Consider the following 21,026-nt stretch of genomic DNA (forward strand, 5'->3'; position numbering starts at 1 on the left):
CTGGGAAGGCACAAAAATGAGTGAAAGCCACCAAAATCCAGCCCTCTGTCCCCTGCTGCTTTCAGGACAGCTATATTTGCAGCCAGTGAAAAATATGCCTTGCAAAGTACCCTGAAAGTGAACTAAATATAGAAAAACAGGTAATAACAAGATTTTAGGGAGGTTTCCTTATTTCCAGTTCACAGAGCATCCTGTTTGTGATTAGCCTGCCGTGCTGTGCATAGACAGGATGATTGCCAGCTCTCCTGCTTAGGGCAGGATCCTCAGGGCAGCTCCTCTGGCCATAAACCAAGCCTTAAAAAAAACCCCAAAAGGCCAAAAATAGTAATTTTGTTTTGTGTTAAAATGGGGTTGACTTTTTGGGGGAATCTGATGTCAGGTGTGTATCAGGTGTTGCCGTACTGCTGGCTGCCTTTTTTCCCCTTGGTAAAAAGGGAGATCTGCTCCCCCCAGTGCTGGCGCTGAGGTAATGGAGCACAGAATTCCTGGAACAGATCCCAGGCAAGATGTTTGCATTGATAATTGGGGTCCTTCCAGCCCCTAAGTGGAACCAGACCATCTCCTCAGCTGTTTGTCAATAAACTCAGTCGTTATTTGTAGCATTCAGTGCACGAGTTCAGCAAACTCCATCTGCCTTTCTGCTTTTCAAATTCTCTTTAGGGAGAGTTTGGGTGTCTGTGATGTCCCAAAGGTTTAACCCAGGGTGCTTGGCTTGCACTAAGGTCAAACCCAGAAAATTTAGGCATGGTGTGGTCACCTTGGGAAAGGCAGGTCAGGAAAGAACACCCTGAACACGAGCACTGAAAACAGCTTCAGATTTTTCTGTGTCAAAGCAGGAATTTTTAATTCTGTATCTGAATTCCTTGAAAGCTCAGGAGATAAGTGCTCATTTCTTTCTCTCCTACTTTTAAAGAAAGCTGTAGCAGCTCTGAGCAACATCAGAAACCCATTAGGAGTTACAGAAAAGGTAATTAGTGGTATCTGCACATAGGGCAGTGACAACCTCCTCTCCATGGGGTACAAAATGCTCTGTGCTTTGTTTTATTAAGATTTGTTGCCCACTTTTGCCCAGGGAAAGCTGTGGCTGCCTCATCCCTGGAAGTGTTCAAGGCTGTGTTGGATGGGGCTTGAAGCACCCTGGGATAATGGAATGAGTTCCTTCTACAGGGGTTGGAATAACATGCTCTTCCAACCTAAACCCTTCTGTAATTCTGTTATTTAAGTGCTTCCTTTTGGTGTTATCCTTTGGTCTGTATTTTGTGATGCTTTTAAGTACTTACAATATAATATAATAAAACTGCAAAGAGCTAACAAATGTTTGTTAATTGTGCAAAATATTTGAAAACTATGACTTTTTTCCCCCCCATTTAACTCAACCCTTCCCAAGGTATCCATGTTTCCTGCCGAATGGCAATGCAAGTTGCGACAGGAGACTGATGCTGACAGTCCCTGCAGACACAGCTGAAAATTTGGCCTCTGTAACGAGAAATGTCACTGACAGTCATTCCATTCCTCGTGGCAATGAGGACAAATCTGCCCAGAAGAAGTTTTGGCAGGGAGCTGGGCGTCTCTCGCAGGTGCTCCTGGTGCTGAGGATCCCTCCGGCAGGAGCTCGGGGCTGGATCCACAGCTGAGGAGCCCGCAGCACCGTCACGATGAGCTCCAGTTCACCACTCAGCCTCTGGCCCTGCAGAACCTACAGATGTGTTTAATTTCCTTCAGCAAAGGATGCACATCTCCCCTTCAGCGCTCGCAGCCCTTCCATGGGATGTGAGTGAGGCTGCACTGACTCCATCCCGGCCAGTCCGAGCCTGGCAGGGAGCCAGCACTTGTTGCTGCGCTCTAGGAAACCAGCCTGCAGCCTCCCAGACAGATTTTCTTTTATTTCATTAGCAAAGCCCCTAAAAGCTCTTCGCTCCTGCCCATAGGAGCAGCCTCTTGCTTTTCACGCTTTATTTAGCGGCGCGAAGGGGCCAAGCCGTGCATGTGGAGGGGGAGGTGGGGGAATCCCATCCCTCTCCCTCTGCTCTCCCTCCCCTTCCTTATCCCTCCTGACGTCTGGGAATTGAGATCTTTAATCTCGCCGAGGAGCGGATGAGGCGCCAGGGCAGCTCCTCGCACGGCTTCCCAATGTAGCCGGAGCCGTCCCGGCTGACTCCGAGAGGTCTGTGCCTCCTTCCCCTCCGGGCTGGGGTGGCAGGGATGCCGAGGAGGGGCTCTGCAGTTCTGGGGCATGTGTGGCTATCCCAGCAAGGGCATTTCTGCAGAGTTTTGCTCTCCGGGACGCTTGGAGCTGGTGTCGGGCAGCGGGGACAGGTCCCGTCCTCGTACGGTGAAGCGGCTTTGAGACATTCCCTGCCAGTTAAATACTGCCAGGACTGCCTTGGCGACTCTTCAGGGGCTGTGGCTGTGAGAAATGCACTTTGTTTGTTGGTTCGATTTCTTTTTTTCCTTCTGTTTTGTGGCTGATTATATAAAACTGCAGGGTATTGCTGCCAGAGAGTATTTGGAAGGGTTTGTTACCTGTGTGGGTTTTTCCCACCTGGAGCTGTGGGTGAGTTCAGCCTGATGGGCTGGGGGAGCTGCAGAAGTTCAGCCTAGAAGTGAAACTTTTTCCTGACTTTTTTTTTTTAAATGTTTCTGCTATGTTTGAGACCTTTTGTTCAACAGTGGAACTGAAATTGAGGAACTTTTCAGGAGAAAACAGAAAGGGGTGGATGAGGTGGATGAATTTGTGGTTTTTTAGTCTGTTTTAGGTCCTTTAACCAGCAAAGCACTTGGGGAATGTGGGACAGATTTATTCCCTGCAGCTGGCTGCCTTGCTGGTCCCTGTCTCTTCTGCAGGGCTGTCCCTGTGCTGCTCATGTGGAGTGGGACACGAGGTGACATTGCTTCTGCCAGCACTTCTGTGCAGAGGCAGTGATGACTTCTGGCATCATGAAATGTCCCCAGACTGTGACTGTGGAAGATGGAAATAGTTCACACTGCCTCCAAATCCTCACCTTTAGTCGTGCTGATTTAAATATGTAGCAGGCATATTTTTTTCTTTAACTAAAGAGACTACTTGTAAAATTTCTTGTACAAGAAAGGAGATCTCTGACTGCCTTAACCTCCAAATCTCCTCTGAGCACATGGCTGGAGCAAGTGGAAAGTGGTGTGTCCCCCACACACCCCAATTTTCCAGGCCCTGGAAATACTCACCACTTGCTCCATGTGCTGCTGTCTCCACATTCCTTCCCTGGGGGTGAGTAACAGGAGAGAGGCTCCAGCGTGCTGTGGGCTCCCTGCCTGCCTGCAGGCTCCTGTCACTGGGGTCCCCTCAGCCCCAGGGTCCACACTCAGCCTGGCTGGCTGGTGGCACCACTGATGGCAGAAGTGGATGGGGAGGGACCACAGAGTCCCGGGCTTGGGATGTGGCAGGTGAGCTGTGGAGAGGGAGCTCCTCCAGATGTGTGTCTTCCACCACTTCAGACAGGTGCACTTGCTATCCCTGATTTAGGATTTAGGTAGGAAAATGAATGTTGGAGAAGAGGCAGAATGGTGATGGGTTTGCCTCTGAGATGGCAGAAGAGATGAGGTCCCTGTTTCTGGCTTTAGTCACAGATCCACACCCTGGGGTCTAACTGTGCCCAGTCTGGGTTAAAACCAGAATTAATGTGAGGGTGGGGAGGTCCTGGCACAGGGTGCCCGGAGCAGCTGTGGCTGCCCCATCCCTGGCAGTGCCCAAGGCCAGGCTGGATGGGGCTTGGAGCAACCTGGGACAGTGGAAGGTGTCCCTGCCTGTGGCAGGAGGATGGAACACAACCTTGAAGGTCCCTTCCAACCCAAACCAGTCTGTGATTCCATAATATTGAACTCGTCCTTACTGACAGCACAGGGTGGAAGCTCCTGCCTGAATCAGAGCCTGGATCAGTGCAGGCTGGAGGAGTTTATTTTTCTGGATTTTGGATCCCATATAACCCTGGTTAACATGAAAAGATGGCACACTATCTTTTTGCCAGATTTTGGCATCCTGTTTGTCAGCAGAGCTGCACAGAAGTTTCAAGGACCTCAGGAGCAGTTTGGTGGCATTGCAAAATGAAATTTTAATTCAAGGAATTTGAGAAATGCTGACTTTTGCTGCTGTTTGGCACACACACCTCTGCAGCCAGGGCAGGCTCTGCTTTCCTGGAGGTGACAGTCAGAGTCCTGAAACCCACCTACAAAATGTTTGCTGTTTTTTTATAAACAATGACCTCATTTTATTAGCTGGAAAAATAAAGCAAGTGTTTCCCATGGCTAAAGGCTTTGGTTACACTGCAGTTGTTCCATTCATCTTCAATAATCACAGACAGAAAAGGGTGGTTAACAACTCCCTGTTACAACTTGCATGTTTTTCCATTCATTCTTCCAGCAATTGAGATCTGCTTTAAACAGATCATGCCTGGGTCACTCATGTGCATATTTATTTTTTCCTTGAAATAACTACAAAGCTGCTGTCTTTGAAGGGAAACAGGCATTTGCCAGGAGCCTCTACATACCTGTCCATCAAGGTGAATGGAAAAGGTGAATGGAAGTGAAATGTCACTGCAGGAGGTGCAGGGGCTGGTTCTGCCAGAAGCAGTGAGGCTGAAATGTGGAGCATGGAGATGACAAAAGGCCAACAATGTGTGCTTAAAACCTGGTTTGCTGAGACCCAGATGAGGGGGTGGCAGTGCTTCCATCAGGGTGGTTTTCTGCTGGCCTGAAGTTCCTGACCCAAACTGAACAGCACTGAAATCCAGGCTGGCAAAGCAAAGCCCACTGCAGATGCTCAAGGTCCATGGGCTGAGGCTGGCAGTCAGCTTTGGCCATGCTGCAGAGGTTATTTCTGAGTCAAACTGATCCTCTGCCATGGTTAAGTCTGTCCTGCCTGCTTTCAGTCTGTTCAGCTGAATGAATTAAAGCAAAATTATCCCAGCAAGTCCTGGATATAACTTCTTGGGAATGAAAGAAGTAATAAACCCCTTCTTCATAAACTGTTCACATACAAACTCCACTGGGTCTGTGGATCCCTCCTGCTGCAAAATTGCTTTATCACAGCAACTGATGTCTTTAAATCTGTGGTTTGAGGAGCCTGGCTGCCACAGAGTGCTCCTCTCCATGCTTTTCCCCTTATGACTGGTGCGTGCATCCCAGGGACACGAGAATCGTGCTGTCTGTATACCTGTAATGATCATGGTCACGATAATCAGAACTAATTTCTTCTGTAGAGTTAAACCAAAAGTCACTCTGGGATCTATCTGTCCAATCATTGGCCAGTGTTGATGACTTCCATGATCAGAGCAGAGCCCATCACTGAGTTCCACCTCTGAGATTGTCCTGCCCAGAGAGCAGTGCCCAGGCCCAGGCCCAAGCAGGAGGAGAGGAGTGTCCCCCACCAGGTTTATAAACACAGTTTAGTCCAAGGCACTGAACAGCTATATTGGGGAGACCAAAAAGATTAAATAGTGTGTAGGGATTGCAGGAAAATCTGTGTGTTCTTCTCCACCCACCTTTTCAGTGCCATCAGTGATGTCCAGAGCTTGTGGTGCCTTAAATGAGGACAGAAAAAAACTGCATTTTGATGTGGTGAAATAGAACTTTTACTTCTCCTTCCTGACATTTGCACTTTTGTAGGTCCTGGTCACAATGCTGATTCACATTTGGTTCTTTCTTGCCTGCCTGCCTGTGGTGAGCCATGTCTGGGGACGAGTGGGCCAAGGTAAGGAGCCTGCCTGCCCCTGTGGGGCTGTTCCCTATGGTTTGTCTGTCCCCTGGGACACCCAGCCCTTCCCATTGGCAGTGGCACCACTGTGAGGGGCATTCCCAAAGCCAGGCAGGATTCCAGGGGGCTGCTCTGCTCTGGTGTCTGCTGGGGAAGCTCCAAACAGCCTTTCCCAAGCATGAAGAGATGAGGGGTCAGGGGGCCCATCTGGGGAGAGCCCCTCCATCCCACCCCACCCCACCAGGCCTTTCCTCATCTCTGGCAGCAGTTCAGGCACTCCCTTGCATCAGGGATGCATTTCAGCCTGTGCAAGCAATGAGGGGCTTATGTGATCTGTGGGAGCCTGAGAAATAGGAAAAAAAAGGCTGTTGCTATTTTAGACACTGCACCTTCCTGCTTTGGGTGTTTGTGGTGAGACATGGTACAACATCTGTATCATCCTGTATCATCATACCTGATTCCTCCTGTATCATCCTGCTCCCCAGAGGTACCAGAAAATCCCTACAGCACCTCAGCACAGCCTTTCTGATGTGGAAGAACCACGTTTTTGTTATGTCTGAGCGCTCCATGGAAGAGCACAAAAGTTTCTAGAGAGGTGGTGGCCCTGCAGGGCTGGGACAGATGTGTCTCCCTGCTCTGTATCTTCCAGACTTCTACAGTTAAGCCTGGGCTTATCTCCCTGTGAGCTGGAGAGCAAGGTTACAGCATCAAATAGCACATCTAACGCAGGGCAAGGAAACAGTGGAGCTTTCATGGCACTGGGCATCATTTGCATCCAGCACATAATGGTGCTTTAGAGGATGATGTCCTTTCTGGTCTATCCGGGGACATTCTTGTCCTTTTTGCTTCTGGGCTCCTAGAGTGATGCCCAAGGAGCTGGACCACACTTGGCCAAAATAAGACAGCTCCATGTTTAATCTAATGATGAATTCCCCTCATTGTTCCATGATCTTTTACCATTTCTCTTAGGCACGATTTTGGGATTTGCTTTTTGCCCTTCACCCCTCTTTCCCCTGTTTTCTTTCTTCCTCTTCAGATTTGCCTGGGGTGAGATGTGAATCTGAGCTTTGTTTCCCCAAAATAGTTATCTGCTTGTTGGGCAGCCTGCAGGAAGTCTCTGCAAGGAAAGGTTAAGGCACAGATGCTGGGCTGAGACAAGCAGGAACCTCACTGCCAGCTCTCACTGCTTTCCTGGGTGGTGACATCGTGGCAGGGATGTCAGGAGGTGTCTGGGCATCATGCAGGACCAGATTAGGGAGCTGAGGAGCCCTGGGTGGTGACAGTTTGGCAGCAGTGAGCAAAAAACTCCAGGTCACCCTAAGATTTATTTTTTTGTGAGTAATTGTAAAGGGAAAGAGATTGGTAACAGCTGCAAATGAGGGGGAGCTCTTGGGTGCAGATGTTTACAGCTTGCTCACTCACTGCAAATCAGGGCATCCTGCTGGAACGGCAGCTCTGGGCACAGTGTCAGAAGGAGGGGAGAGAAATCTGCTGAGTTGCCATCCTGCATCCAGCTGAGTGAAAAAGTTTCATATGGTGACATTTGTGTGACAGGAATCGTTGATTCCAGGAGTGACACATGAGCTCAGACATCTAGCTGGGGTTAACAGATAGCTGTGAAATCTGGAGATGATAAAGGAATGTGCTGTTTCTTCTCTTTACCTCCTTGTCTGATACTATTCTTTTCCTCAGGATTTGTCATTTAGTTTGCAGCTCCCTGCAGCAAACTGATACAAGCAAACTCTCCCCATGAGTTATGGTCCTGCCAGGAGCTGTTATTTACACTTTATCAGGTTTTCTTTATTTCTTTTTTTTTTTTTTTTTCCTTCCATCTAAACCCATCTGGTCCTTGGAGCTGCCTCTGAAATGATCTTTCTTCAGGAGTGTGGGATCCATCAGCAGAGGAATTTCTGTATTTCTCAGCAGCCCAAGCCTATTGAAGAGCCTTGCTTGAGCCCATTTATCTGTTTGCTGCCCTCCCATTTCAAATATTTGCACTGAACACAGCTCCTGTAAGAAAACACTCAGCATGAAAGCTCTGGGGAGAGTCCCCCAAGACATGAAGGGTTCAGAGAAAGCCCCCACCTCTGGGCAAGCTGCTTTACCTTTCTGCAGGGGTCTAAAATGAGCACCTGAGAAACTCCTCTTTGCACGTCCTCAGAGGAGAAGCACATGGGTTTGGTGGGAGGAATTGCACCCATAAGAGCATGGACACGTCTCTTCCTCCCCAGGGTCAGGCCGGCTGAAACTCACTGTCCTTTCAGAAGACAGGCTCCAGATGAAGTGGAAAGAGACTGAAGGGAACATCAGTGGCTACAAAATTCGGGTAAAGCCCATGGCAGGTACGTGCTGACAGCCTGGACATGAGTCCCAGCACAGATTCCTGTGGGAGAGAGGGACCGAGCTCCACCTTTTGTCTGCAGCACCACAGGACCTAAACACGAGCATTGCTTAGACCTTCAGGGAATAGAGACAAGGCAGAAGGAGTTATCCACAGCCTGTTCTGCTTTCAAGTGTTGGTTTCACTGGGCTGTACGTGCAGCATTGCCAAGGAGCCTCTCTGTAGTGCCACCCCATGCACAGGCCCTTTATCACTCATTCACAGGAAAGAGATGAAATTCAGCTCTCTTCATCCTGGGGGAAAGGTTTAGCCAGAAACGCTGTTCTTTGGGACTCTGAGACAAAACTGGAAAAGCCTCATTGCCTGGCTCTTCTGTGGGAGCTCCCAGCTCTCCCAGCACCTGCGGGGACACGGAATGGGAAGCCCTTGACCCTATTTGTGTGGGTAGGCTCATCCCTCTAGCTCCCTACCCCTACTCCCTGATCTGAGATATTGAACCTGGTGCTGTTGGAAGGACACCATGTCCCTCAGCAGGGAGGGAGCATCCTCGGTGGTGGCTGGCATTCGGTTCCCAGTCGCTGCCGCTTTCCAGTGAGCCGGGAAAGGGATGTGCAGGGCAGGAGTGCGGGCGGCAGCTCCTGTGATCATCCACCCGTTTTTAGCTCAGCCCCCACCTGTTTCCCAGGCTGGAGCAGGAGGTTTCTCATTCCTTCCCTGGCCGGCTCCTCCCCAGAGCTCCAGCTCAGCAGGGATTGATGGGCATCCCGGGAATGCAGGGAATCCCTGGCGCTCCCAGCACATGCCTGAGGCTTTCCCTCGCAGGCTGGGGAGTTTCCAGCCCTAGGCAGGAGCACGGGGATGGATGGCTGGGTCACAAACAATCCGTCTTCACAATTTAAAGCTTGCAGACCTTTCCTGGTCGGAGGGGTTTAGGGAGCTGCTGTGCCTGTGTTTTGTGCAGCACAGAGCCCATGGGGCAGCAATCGCTGCCTTGCTCCCTCTGCTCACTGTCCTGCCAACACAGAAACCAGTTCTTGGCTGGTCAAGGCATCCCAATCCCAGGACAGGGTCCAACAGCTCGGGACATGGCTGTGGAGGGGTCTGGAGGTAGTGGCAGCCCCAGAAATGAGCTGTGCCCTGCAGGCAGCAGCTGCCCCTGGAGACAGATGGGGCAGAGACAGCACAGCTGGGACAAGTGAGATGAGTCCAAGTGCCAGCGGTGACCTCCAGAGACACCGAGTCACTTCCTCATTTTGTCACATATGACCCCAATCAGTTGTGGGTTTCCATAAGCGGTTGCCAGTCTTTACACTCTTTTTTTTTTACACCAGCTTTTCATTCAACAACTCCTTGGAAGCTGGTGAGAGTTGCACTAATACTGGGTGGGAAGTAATTTTCTAATTTGGGCTCTCCTCAAAATTTAAAACATAAATAGGAGCTGACTGTGGTCCCTAGGCAGACATTCCCTGCATTTCAGTGCTGCTTTTGCTACTGTCAGCTTAAATTTAAGCTCTGACAGGCTCTGAACTGTGGCTTCATCCCACCTCAGGGGACTCGGAACAAGAAGTCATGCTGAAAACCAAGACTCCCAAAGCCACGGTGGGAGGGCTGAGCCCCACCAAGGAATACACCCTGCAGGTCTACGTGCTCAATGGCTCCCAGGAAGCCCTGTTTGCCAAGAGGAAATTTGTGAGTAAGTGCAGAGGGCTGAATTTTACCACTCAGAGCTCCTGAGGCTCTTGGGGCCCATCCTGTGGCACACACCCTGCAGACTGCTTGGCAATCACAGAGCCTGGTACTATTTTGGATGGAAGGTTAGAAAGGGAGATGGGGAAGACCCAGGGGATGAGGGAGGGACTGTGGCTCACAGGCCTCTCTAGATGTGCCATTTCTCTGTTTTTGGTCTTCTTACAGTAGAGGAACTCAAAAATGCATCCCAGACTAGGAATAACCGAAGGACTGCAGGAGATACGTCAGGGAAGAATCTCACCTCCTCGGGGAGCTTGGCAGCTGAGCACAGTGGGGTGGAGGAGGCCACCCCACCACCCCTGAACACTGCTCTGTCACAGACAGGTGAGTGCTCTCACCATCCTGGAGTCACACAGGATGGATTTTGAGCCACGGCCTGTGCCACCCTACCACAGCTGGAGCATCCAGCTGTCCCTAAAACCATTCCCATTTTCTCCCTGCCATCTTCCTTACAGAGATATTCTTTCAGAGAGTCTTGCTAGCCTGGTCTCATTCTTTGCATACGATTCTTAGCTACAGAAACACAGTAAAGCACCTAAAAAGATTTGCCCCTCATTCCAGCCAAGCTGAAAATGCACGTGCAGGTATCCAAATTCAGCAGATGCAAACTTATCCTTCAACTGAATGTGGATCCTTTTAGAACAAGCTTCTCCCTGGGCTTTTCCCTAAGCTCTGTGTCCCAGGACTGGCTGCAGGTGCTTTACAAGAAGGATTTCCTCAACCTCCCTGGCTCAGGACCCTCTGTAACTACAGAGTCTCATGTTTCCATGACCTCAAAAGGGAATTACACTTGTTAATGGAAGGAAAATCCATCAGGGCCATTATCCAGAAAGTCTTGCACTAGCTCAGGGTGTTTGGAAGTCACAGATTGCTGAGCTCTGGAGAACAACTGGGTATGAGGTGCCATGGGATGTTTTCCCTGATTTATATTTTATAAACATTCATCGTTTTTCATCACTGAAGTTAAGGGGAAGGACAAATTTGCTGATGTGATCCATTTTTAACATTAGCTCCAGAGCAGGCATGCAGCCCTTTCAGAGAAGTATGAACAAAGATGGTGTCAGTCTGTCCACCCATAAACCTGTAGGAATTTTACCCCTACACCTGTGCCAAATGTGGCTTAAATCAGCTGAGGAGTGGGGCTGCATGGGGGTAACACAGTCAGGAACAATGGAATTTTTCTCTTTTGAGCACAGCAAAGGACAGAACTGAAAAGAAAAGGCAGAAGGGGATTCAGCCAAAGAGCTCAGGAGAAATGACAAGAAACCAGCCCAATGTGGAGACCAGCATGACAGAAACAACATCAACAACCCCAAAATCATCCCCGCGCACTCCTGCAAATGCGGAGCCAGAGTCTTCAGGAAAAGAAAAACCTCCAAAGGATTCAATGAGACGAGGTGAGAGGGTGTTCAAATATGTCTTGCTCCTTCTTCCCTGCTGATTTCCCTAACACTCACTGAATTCAAGCTTTCCAGCCCACCCTCTGCCCCCCCAGAGTACAGTGCTGCTGGCTGTGCTTCCAATCACTAGGTCATGCTTTGGGAGCTGACAGAGCTCACTGGAGAAATTTGGAGATCTGTAGAGCAACATGAATTCTCAGGAAAGCTGGAGTTGGGCCAAAAATTCCTTCCAGATGATTTAATTTATTGATTTTAATTGATTTGGCTCCATTCTCTCTTCATGTTGTCATCTCCCCCTGCTTCTGGCAGATTCATGTAAGCATTTGTGTTCTTCAGCAGAGCAGCCCCAGCCATGGACCTTTCCAAGGTGTTTCCTTCCCAGACACCAGGGGTGTCTTTTCCAGGGGTGTTTGTTACCTGGCCTGCTCCTCTTTCTGGGCTGTTTCACAGATAACTGATCCATGAGGACCCTTCACATTCAGCTGAGATGGTGATGGCGCCCAGCTCTGCTGAAATGGTGGGAATGGGATGGGCCAGAGCATCCCCTTTGTCCCAGCAGAAATCCCTGTCTGTGATAGGAGACATAACTCCTTGGAGCCTGATAAATCTTAATGGGATCATCTGTTTCCCCTCCACCAAGGACGGAAAATTCCCCATCTGAGAAATACTCAAGGAAGATGCATTCAATTAGCAACATGCCTTGTCTTATCCTCTGCTAAGCTGAAGGCCTGGGGTGGGGAGGAAGGCAGAGCTGGAGTATCCATGGTGCCAGCAGGTTTTTACGGAGTGATTTGATTTAATATAAAGCCATGAAATAATTGTAGCCCACAGGGGATCTCGTGATGGAATGGAATTAAGCAATCACCTGCAATTCGTGGAGACTTAGGCTAGATAAAAGGAAGCACTGGGCTGGGGCAGAGATGGAATGGAGCTGACAGCTTGCAGAGAGCAGTGCTTGGGTTAGCACACGCTTCCTGACAGCTTTAACCCCTTCTTTGCAGAGGTGCAGCTGCACACCACTCCATTTCGAGGTGCTGAGATGGGTTATCCTTGGCTCCGTGGTTTTCACAGGATGCTGGCATGTGCCAGACTGGCAGATGGTCTGTTCCACCATCCAGACAAGGCCTTGCACAGCACAATTGCTTTTTATCTTTAAACTGGAACAGGTTTTCCTCCTTACAATTGCTTCTCTCTGTATCAAACCTTTTCCCTCCAGGCTCCCAGTTTCAGTGTGACACTCCTGCAATGATCGATATCGTCCTGCTTGTGGATGGCTCCTGGAGCATCGGGCGCAACAATTTCAAGCTCATTAAGGAGTTCCTGAGCAATTTGATTTCCCCATTCAGTATTGCAGAAGACAAGATAAGAGTAGGTAGGACATGCTCCAGTTTCCTGACCTTTGGATGCTGCTCTCTTGTCCCTGTGGTTATCTGCTCCTCTTGGGAGCCGTTATCTCTTTAGGATGGGCTCCTAGAGCTGCTCTTGGAAGTTTTTCCCATCTGGCAGCAAGCTCTGGCCTCTAGTGGCTGTGAAAAATATCTGCACAGTGAACAGGAGCGCTGTCTTGGGCAGCCCTAGGTCCGGTGGTGATGCTGAGATACTTTTGTGATTTGCTGCCATCTCTGACAAGGTGCTCAGCCACCAGAGCACGGGGTGCAGTGGCAATGCCTCACTGGGGCTGCTCCCAGATCCAAGTGATGCTGACAGCCAGGCTGTACATGAAACGGTGTAAATTCTTCTCAGCCCTTGAAACTGATTGTTTGACCCGGATTAACCTTGACATCTCATCAAATACCTCTGATCATCATGCCAGGGTACCCCTGGGGTCTGAGGCATCACTCTGCTGCCAGCATGGCAGGACTGTAGAATCACAGGATGGTGGAACATCCTGATTTAGGAGAGACCCACAAGGATCATTGGGTCCAAGTCCTGGCCCTGCAGAGAACACCCTGAGGATCCCACCCTGTGCCTGAGAGCATTGTCCAAACATTCCTGGAGCTCTGTGAGGCCTGGGACTGTGACCACTGCCCTGGGGAACGTGTTCAGTGCCCCACCACCCTCTGGGGGAAGAACCTTTTCCTGACATCCAGCCTAAACCTCCCCTGACTCAGCTTCATGCTATTTTCTCAGAACCATGCAGAGAAGTGGAGTCACAAGCCCCATCTGCTCACCCCCAGCCCCTGTCATTATTTTGTGTCATGTTCCCTGCCAGTGCTGACCCCGGTTCCCAGAGTGGGCCTCCTGCAGCTCACCTGGGCTGGCTCAGTGCCCAGAGCTCCTGTCTTCCCCAGGGCTGTCCCAGTACAGCAGTGACCCCCGCACCGAGTGGGATCTGAGCGCTTACTCCACCAGGGAACAGGTGCTGGAGGCCGTGAGGAATCTGCGCTACAAGGGTGGCAACACCTTGACAGGTAACTCCACCTTGCAGGGCTCTAAGCAGCCACAGTGGGGGAAGCTGTTCCCATGGACAATGTGCTCTGTGGGTTCTGTGGCCACTGGGGAGCAGAGAAAACAGTAAAGGCACGGGGGTTTTTTGGAAGGCTGTGGAACAACCTCCATCTCTGCCTCTCCCAGGTCTAGCACTGACCCACGTCCTGGAGCAGAATCTGAAACCAGATGCTGGTGCCCGGCTGGAGGCTGAGAAGTTGGTGATCCTCCTGACTGATGGGAAATCCCAGGATGATGCCAACCTGGCTGCTCAGACTTTGAAAAACCTGGGCATAGAGATATTTGCCATTGGTAAGATCAGAGCCATGGATAAGCTGTAGGACAAAGCCAGCCTGTTTTGGGTCATCTTCAAATTGAAGGTTATGTTCCCTCAACTTTGACAGAAGCATCCTGAGGCTGTAGAACTGAGGTAGTGGGTGAGACCTCATTACATTGTGGCTCAGATGAAAATTAACTCATTTGTTCAGCCCAGGCAGTGTCTTCAAAGGATTTTTTATGTTTTTGGAGAAAATATTCATATGAGAGATTTCATACCTCCCATCTAAAGACCTTTGGGAGCCTCAGGGACCAGTGCCATGAAAACAATAATCTCAGCAGTGGAATTAGGCAAGAGAAGGTTGTATTGGGCATAGCAGGAGACCTCCTGTATAATTACTGCCTCTCACAACTTCCCATTTCTCTGAATAACAACATTATCTGCTTTTCACTGTCTGGCAGCAACACCAAGACACAGAATGGCCTTGAGCAGCTCTGGCCTTGAGGACCACAAGAGGTCTGCTGGAAACTGATACATAAGCAATACAGTTACATAAAAACTCTCCTAAAATTGCAATCTCCAAAAGTTTAAGTGCTAATTTATGCTGGGAACATGCAAATGAGGGTTCATTGCATAGGGTTATGCAGGTAAGTGGCTTTTATGGAGGGAGGAGAGCTGCTGAGCCTCCTTGACCAGTGCTGGGGAACCTTGAACTTAGCCCAAGCAAATTGAGTTGTACTGAGGAGCTTGGTCAGCAGAGAGTTAATGAGGAGGGGGAGCTGAAGGATGGGGATGGAGGATGCTGTGTGATGGAGAAGTTCTGTTATATAAATGGGCTGCTTTTTGCTCATCCCTGGCTCTGTTGAAATGCAATGTGATGTTGTGATGAACAACAGGCTCTCTGTGGGGAGCGCTGGCACCTCATAAATATAAAATGGTTGTTTGTTCATTCAGTCCCTCATCCGTTTATGCCAGCTGCCTCTCGGGTTGAGAAATATCTACCTTTCTGATAGCAAAGCCTGCAAGTGGTGAGGAGGCAGGAAAACAGAAGGAAGCTTCACCAGGCTGTCTCCAGGCTGCTAAAAGCCTTGTGAGCTGAAAGCTCTTGCCAGGCTGTGTTGCCGCTGATGATGAATAGATCACACAGACACAGGTCGAGGTGTGGTGAAGGAAAGAGAAAGTTTATTTTCCCTCCAGGATTTATAGGCTCCTGACCACAGCCAGGGATTGGATGGTCAGGATAACACTTTCTCACTGCACTGGCCATGAGAGATGCCCATCACAAGACGTGTAACAGAAAGAATGTACACATATCTATGTTTACAGTTACTGTCCTGGGAAAGGCTTTAGAAAACCATGTCAGCAAGCTCAGAAGCTGAGTTTTCAGGGCGACAAGGCTGGGCTGAGGTGGCTGCTGCAGGAAAGCCCAGGGCCACTAAAGACACCACTGAGGCAGTGGAGAGATGGGGAGGCTGTGCTTGGAGAGCAGGGGGGTGGTGAACCCGTCACTGGGAGTCCCTCTGCTCATCTCTGGGAGTTTCTCGTTCTGTGGCCGCAGGGGTGAAGAACGCGGACGAGGCGGAGCTGAGGCAGGTGGCCTCGGAGCCGCTGGAGCTCACCGTGTACAACGTGCTGGACTTCCCCCTGCTCAGCTCCCTGGTGGGCAAACTCACACGGGTCCTGTGCACCAGGATCAAGGAGAGGAGCCACAAGGAACACACAGGTGAAGTGGGACCTCCTCGGTGAGGGCTGAGCCTCCTGCTGCTCATCGTCCCCTCTCCTCTTGGAGGATAAAATCACCTAATGACAGCAATTACCACTACAGGGAAAAGGGGCTTCCTTTCCCTCTTTCTTTTTCATGTGGTGTGGTAAATGTGTTGTAACCGTCTCCTTTTCTGAGTTTTTTCCAACCAAAAAGAGGCAGAAAAAGCAGAACTAATATGAAATATACTAGGGAAAGTGTATGGGGTAAATGTGGAGTACAATGAGGAGATGATAAAACACATTTTTTGTTTTCTCCACTGAACTTTGAATGTTGAATTTCCAAGGCATTTTCAAATTCAAATCAAGCAGCCATTTCTTTCCTTTGCTGGGGAGCAGCTTGCATGATGAAGAGCATGAAGAACCACTCCAGATGTTAGCTTAGATCCTCAGGAGAAATATCATGTACATATTTCCATCTCTTTTTGCTCTAAGATTGATCTAAACAGAATAGGAACATCTAAATTCCAAACATAATTTTATTTTAATGCTCTGGACATTCATATAAACAAATTCATTCATTCTTATTTCTTTGTATTTGACATAATTAGACATTTTACAAAGGTGAAGGTTAGGCTGAAAAGAAATGAGCTTCTCCAAAAAGAAACCAAAGTAATATTTCCTTGTTAATTTTGGCCAATTTTTATGACTGAGGAACACAGACTTGTGTTGAAGAATTATTTGCAGCACCCAGCAAAATACACAGCTTGCTCTTTATGGAGTATTTATGTTCTCTGTACACCCAGTTTTAAAATATTTCAGAGCAGTCTGGAACAGTTTCTGTACTCTATAGGGAAGGAGACTGCAACTTGATTTGAAAAATGTCACTCATATTTATGAGCTGGAAAGTACGTTTGGCATGAGAAGTGTGAATATAAGAAAATAACTGTTTTTAATTCCTAGGCAGCACTGTGAAAGACACCCCTGTGAACACGGGTTCTCAGCTCAGCCCAACTGACCTGAAAATATCTGCTGTGACCTCCAAGAGCATGCACCTGGCCTGGAGCCCTCCTCTGAGGCCCCCGAAGAAATACAGGGTTGTGTATTACCCATCCAAGGGGGGGACCCCCAAGGAGGTGAGAGACCTTTCCCTGGACACCTGAGACTGACACAGCTTCCAGATGGTGGCTGGGACTTTAAGTAGGCTTGGGTGGACAAAAAGAGGGTGGCAGTGGGACATCAGTTAAGCCAGAGATGAGACTGAATGCACAATGAGTGTAAATGTGATGAGGTTATAGGGTGATGAGATAGAAGACATTGATTTTCCTCTTAGCCAGTGTTATCCCCTCCCTGAATCACGTGTTTTGACTCAAAGAGGACACTCAGGTACAGAGAGCTGTCCAAGGATACCCATCTGTGATGGATATGATTTAAAAAAGCAAATCCAAATTGTGGATGAATTTCCATTGATTTCAGTGAGAGCATGACTAGAGTCTTGTGCTCAGTGTTTGCACAAATTCAGGGCTTAGATGACAGGAATCCTTTCTGCCTCTCACCTCTCTGTTCTGGAGTGATTTTACCTAGCACAGAGCACACCTGGGCTTCATGTTTCTGGGCACAGATCTGCCACAGAGGAGCCACAGTGGCCAGGGATGGCCAGTTCAGCCATTCCATTGCTGAAGAGCACCTCCCTGCCTTGACAGCCCTGCCTTGTGCCTGCAGGTGGTTGTGGAGGGAGCAGTGTCCTCTGTGCAGCTGTCCAACCTGACCTCGCACACGGAGTACCTGGTGTCGGTGATCCCCGTGTACGGCACGGCCGCGGGGGACGGGCTGAGAGGCGTCACCTCCACACGTAGGTCGTGAGTAGAGACAATTGTGCTGATGGCTGGTGGTGGAAGGTGAGCAGAGATCACTCTCTGACCATCTCAGACTGGAGACTGCCTTGTGGATTTCCCAGCTCAAGTTCAGCCTGCCTACAGCTCTCTTTATCTGTGGAGGTGCTCAGAACTCAACCAGACAAGACCCTGAGCAACCTGTTCTTAGAGCATCTGGTTGGGACTGAGACCTCCAGGGATCCTTTCCACCTTTGTCATTCTGCAAAACAGAATGTAGCAGTGACACACCCTGCTAGAAATATATTGCAGCTCTTTGCTGGTTTTTGTTTTTAATCCATGGTCTCCAAGTGAATTAAACTCTCTGTAACATAGAGACTGTGTTAGACATGGGGTAGGTGCCCACCAGCTTGCAGCAGCTGTTGTAAAGCCAGGTTTGTCCCCTGGGTTTTGAGTTGTTTCAGACCTCATAACTAAAGGTACCTTTGTGCCTTATTTTTCTCTTTAGTGCCTTTGTCTTCCCCTCGCTCCCTGCGTGTCTCTGAGCTGAGCCACAACAGTCTGAGGCTGAGCTGGAAAGCAGCCCAGGGTGCCACACACTACCTGGTGCTCTGCTCTGCAGCCCCTGATGGAGCAGAGGACTATACAACAGAGGTAGAGTTTGTGACAACAGTGATAATATCAGTTTTTTGTCTGTCTGGGCTGAGTTTAGTGCTAGCTCTAAGCTTTGGCAATTGGTATCATGTGGTCAAAGAAAAAAAAAAAGTGTTAGAATTATTGCCAGAAACAGCTTTCATAAAATATTTATGGTTTGTCTTAAAACGATTTATAACTGAATGTTAATTTCATGTGGGAAATTAAGGCATGGGAGAAATCTGGCTGCCTCCTGGGGCCCTGGAAAAAAAGGTACTGAACTCACATCCTTGTAGCCCCAAGTGTAATCACTGTATCCTTGAGGCTGTACATAAACATCTTGACTGTGTGTATCTTTAAATGTTAATTGAAGATGTGTTAGGGTGGATTTTACCGACACCTGAAAACAGACCTACAACACTGCAGATGAATAAAACAATGGTTGATGAATGAAAAATCCTTAAAAACATCTAAGAACCCTTTGTTTTGCATTATCTGGATGCATGCCTTATCTGGAGTATCTGTAAGCTGAGGACATGAATTTTAAAAAAAACAGTGAGTGGGGAGGAACATTTATTGCCTCTTGACTAAGATTCCCCCTTTGAATGCACAGCAATAGGGGAAATTTCAAAGCAAAACAATTAATAGTCTGCTTTCAGGGCACAATCATGGGTTTTTTCTAAGATTCAGAACACTGGAAGCAACACCAACACTCAAATTTGTATTTCAGCATACTAAAACATTTCCACAGTCACCTGACCTGCTCCCTGCAAGAGTGCAATGCTCCAGACCTATGGGATGTCTGCAAAAGCAGCATTAAAATGTTCCCATCTTCTTATAAACTGTGCTCCCATGGGTGCAGGCTCCTGAATGTGCCCGTGGTGTTTCTGCAGGAGCAGAGCTGTGCCCGTGCCGTGCTGGCAGCAGATGGCAGCAGCCCTGCCTCTGCCACAGCTTCCCTTGCCTGGGAAAAGCGGGATCACAGCTCTTGGATACCCCCTGGTCCAAGCCAGAGCAGCAGCAGCGTTTTGGTGTGAGAGGGCTGGGTTAGGAGGAGGTGCTGTGCATCCCCAGAGGGTTTGGTGTCCCAGGACAAGAGAGGCAGAGCACTGCAGAGCACCTGCCCAGGTGGGGAAGGGGCTGGAGAAGAGGAGAATGAGGGGAGACAGCATCGAGGTGTGCAGATTCCTCATGAGGAGAAGTGGAGGGGCAGCTCCCATCTCTGCTGTGACCAGTGACAGGAGCCGAGGGAACAGCTGGAGCAGTGTCAGGGCAGCTTTAGGTGGGATGTCAGGAAAGGGTTCCTTACCCAGAGGGTGGCTGGGCACTGAACAGGCTCCCCAGGGAATGCTCCCAGCACCAGGGTGACAGAGGCCAAAGAGAATTTGTACAACACTGTCAGGCACATGGTGGGATTCTTGGCGTTTTCCTGCTCAGGAAGAGGATTTGGATTCTGATGATCCTTGTGAGTCCCTTCCAGCTTGGGATATTCTGTGGTAATGATTCTTAGACCATTCTGGAGTGGAGATGTCCCCTTAGTGTAACCAAAGGGTCCTTGGCCCATGTCTCTGTAAGGTCCTGCTCTCTTAAGTGCATTGGGAGGTACCCTCGAGCCGAAGGGCACCCTAAAACCCCTCTCTGTTGGCAGGTGAAGGTGACCCAGCCCGAGGTGCTGCTGGAGGGGCTGTCCCCCAGCACGGGGTACTCTGTGGCAGTGTATGCCATGTATGGGGAAGATGCCAGTGATCCAGCCAGCATCCAGGAAACCACCCGTAAGTGCTGCCTGCTGAGCTGCTATTAAACACTCAGGGCAGGAGAGATGTGTTAAATGAGGTGCTCCCCATATTGTGCATGTGGCTTGCACACATGCTGCCACTTTTCTGCTGGATCTGAAGTGAATATTGGTCCCCAAGGGGATCTCTTGCATGGTGAGCTGTGAAAAAGGAGTGGTGCTCTCCTGGTAATTAAGGACTTCTGAAAGAGGTGTTCCTTGAAGTTCTTGTTATCTGGGGGAGCAAAAGGCAATCATCTGGCTGTTTCCTCACCTAAATCTGCAGCAGCCCTTCATAGCCTGTGTGGTAGTGAATAAAGGGAATATTTTCCTGCATAGTGAATGAGCCTCTTAGCTCACAGTGGGATCATCTCAGAGCAGCAGGAGGCAGTGGGTGGCACCTCCTTGGTGCAGCCTGTGAAGGCTCGGGGTGCTGTCACTAACTGTTGTTGCAGTGGCCTTGAGTCCCCCCAGGTACCTGAGCTTCTCCGAGCTCAGCCACGCGTCCGTGCGGGTCAGCTGGGAGGCGGCAGCTGCGGCCGTGCGGGGTCACCACGTCACTTATGTCTCTAGCAGAGGGGGCAACGCTGGACAGGTGAGTCCTCAAGGGCTGGGGGGAGGAAGAGAAACTTGGGAAGTCGGATAACGCCCTGTTCTCTCCTTCAGCTGTGTGGTTCAGGGAGAGCTTGTGTGCTGGCAGAGTTTTAACTCGGAAATGGGCACTTCTGCTGCAGTTATGACCACATGCTGACCTCTCTGCAGCTGTACCCTCTAGAATCACAGGATGTTTTGGGTTGGAAGGGACATCCATAACCAGGCAGTCCAACTCCCCCGCAGTGAGCAGGGGCATCTTCAATTAGATCAGGTTATTCAGATCCCCATCCAATCTGGCCTTGCATGTTTCCAAGGATGGGGCATCCACCACCTTTCTGGGTAACCTGTGCCAGTGTTTTACCACCTTTGTTGAAAAAGTCTTCCTTATATCTCATCTGAATCTACTTCTTTTAGTTTAAAGCCAGGAGCCCTTGTCCTATAGCGACAGGCCTTGCTAAAAAAGTCTGTTCCCATCTTTCCTATAAATCCCTTTAAATACTGAAAGGCTGCAGTTCAGAGTCTCTTTTTCTTCAGGCTGAACGAGCCCAAGTGTCTCAGCCTGTCTCTTACAATACT

At 49.4% G+C, this 21,026-nt stretch overlaps 1 protein-coding gene across 1 annotated transcript in view; it reads left to right on the top strand.

Moving 5' to 3' along the window:
* Nucleotides 1–2,088: 2,088 nt before the first annotated feature.
* Nucleotides 2,089–21,026, top strand: part of COL20A1 (collagen type XX alpha 1 chain) — a 50,287-nt gene continuing 31,349 nt past the window's right edge. The window contains exons 1-15 of the mRNA XM_058850523.1: nucleotides 2,089–2,164; nucleotides 5,638–5,722; nucleotides 7,957–8,067; nucleotides 9,616–9,759; nucleotides 9,981–10,139; nucleotides 11,012–11,212; nucleotides 12,432–12,587; nucleotides 13,507–13,626; nucleotides 13,790–13,954; nucleotides 15,478–15,642; nucleotides 16,584–16,756; nucleotides 17,343–17,472; nucleotides 17,961–18,106; nucleotides 19,734–19,857; nucleotides 20,312–20,451. Coding sequence (XP_058706506.1) covers nucleotides 5,650–5,722; nucleotides 7,957–8,067; nucleotides 9,616–9,759; nucleotides 9,981–10,139; nucleotides 11,012–11,212; nucleotides 12,432–12,587; nucleotides 13,507–13,626; nucleotides 13,790–13,954; nucleotides 15,478–15,642; nucleotides 16,584–16,756; nucleotides 17,343–17,472; nucleotides 17,961–18,106; nucleotides 19,734–19,857; nucleotides 20,312–20,451 — 2,007 coding nt within the window. The 5' untranslated portion in view covers nucleotides 2,089–2,164; nucleotides 5,638–5,649. The remainder of the gene's footprint in view (nucleotides 2,165–5,637; nucleotides 5,723–7,956; nucleotides 8,068–9,615; nucleotides 9,760–9,980; nucleotides 10,140–11,011; nucleotides 11,213–12,431; nucleotides 12,588–13,506; nucleotides 13,627–13,789; nucleotides 13,955–15,477; nucleotides 15,643–16,583; nucleotides 16,757–17,342; nucleotides 17,473–17,960; nucleotides 18,107–19,733; nucleotides 19,858–20,311; nucleotides 20,452–21,026) is intronic.

The sequence above is a fragment of the Poecile atricapillus genome, chromosome 15 (assembly GCF_030490865.1).
Source record: "Poecile atricapillus isolate bPoeAtr1 chromosome 15, bPoeAtr1.hap1, whole genome shotgun sequence".
Taxonomy (NCBI): Eukaryota; Metazoa; Chordata; class Aves; order Passeriformes; family Paridae; genus Poecile; species Poecile atricapillus.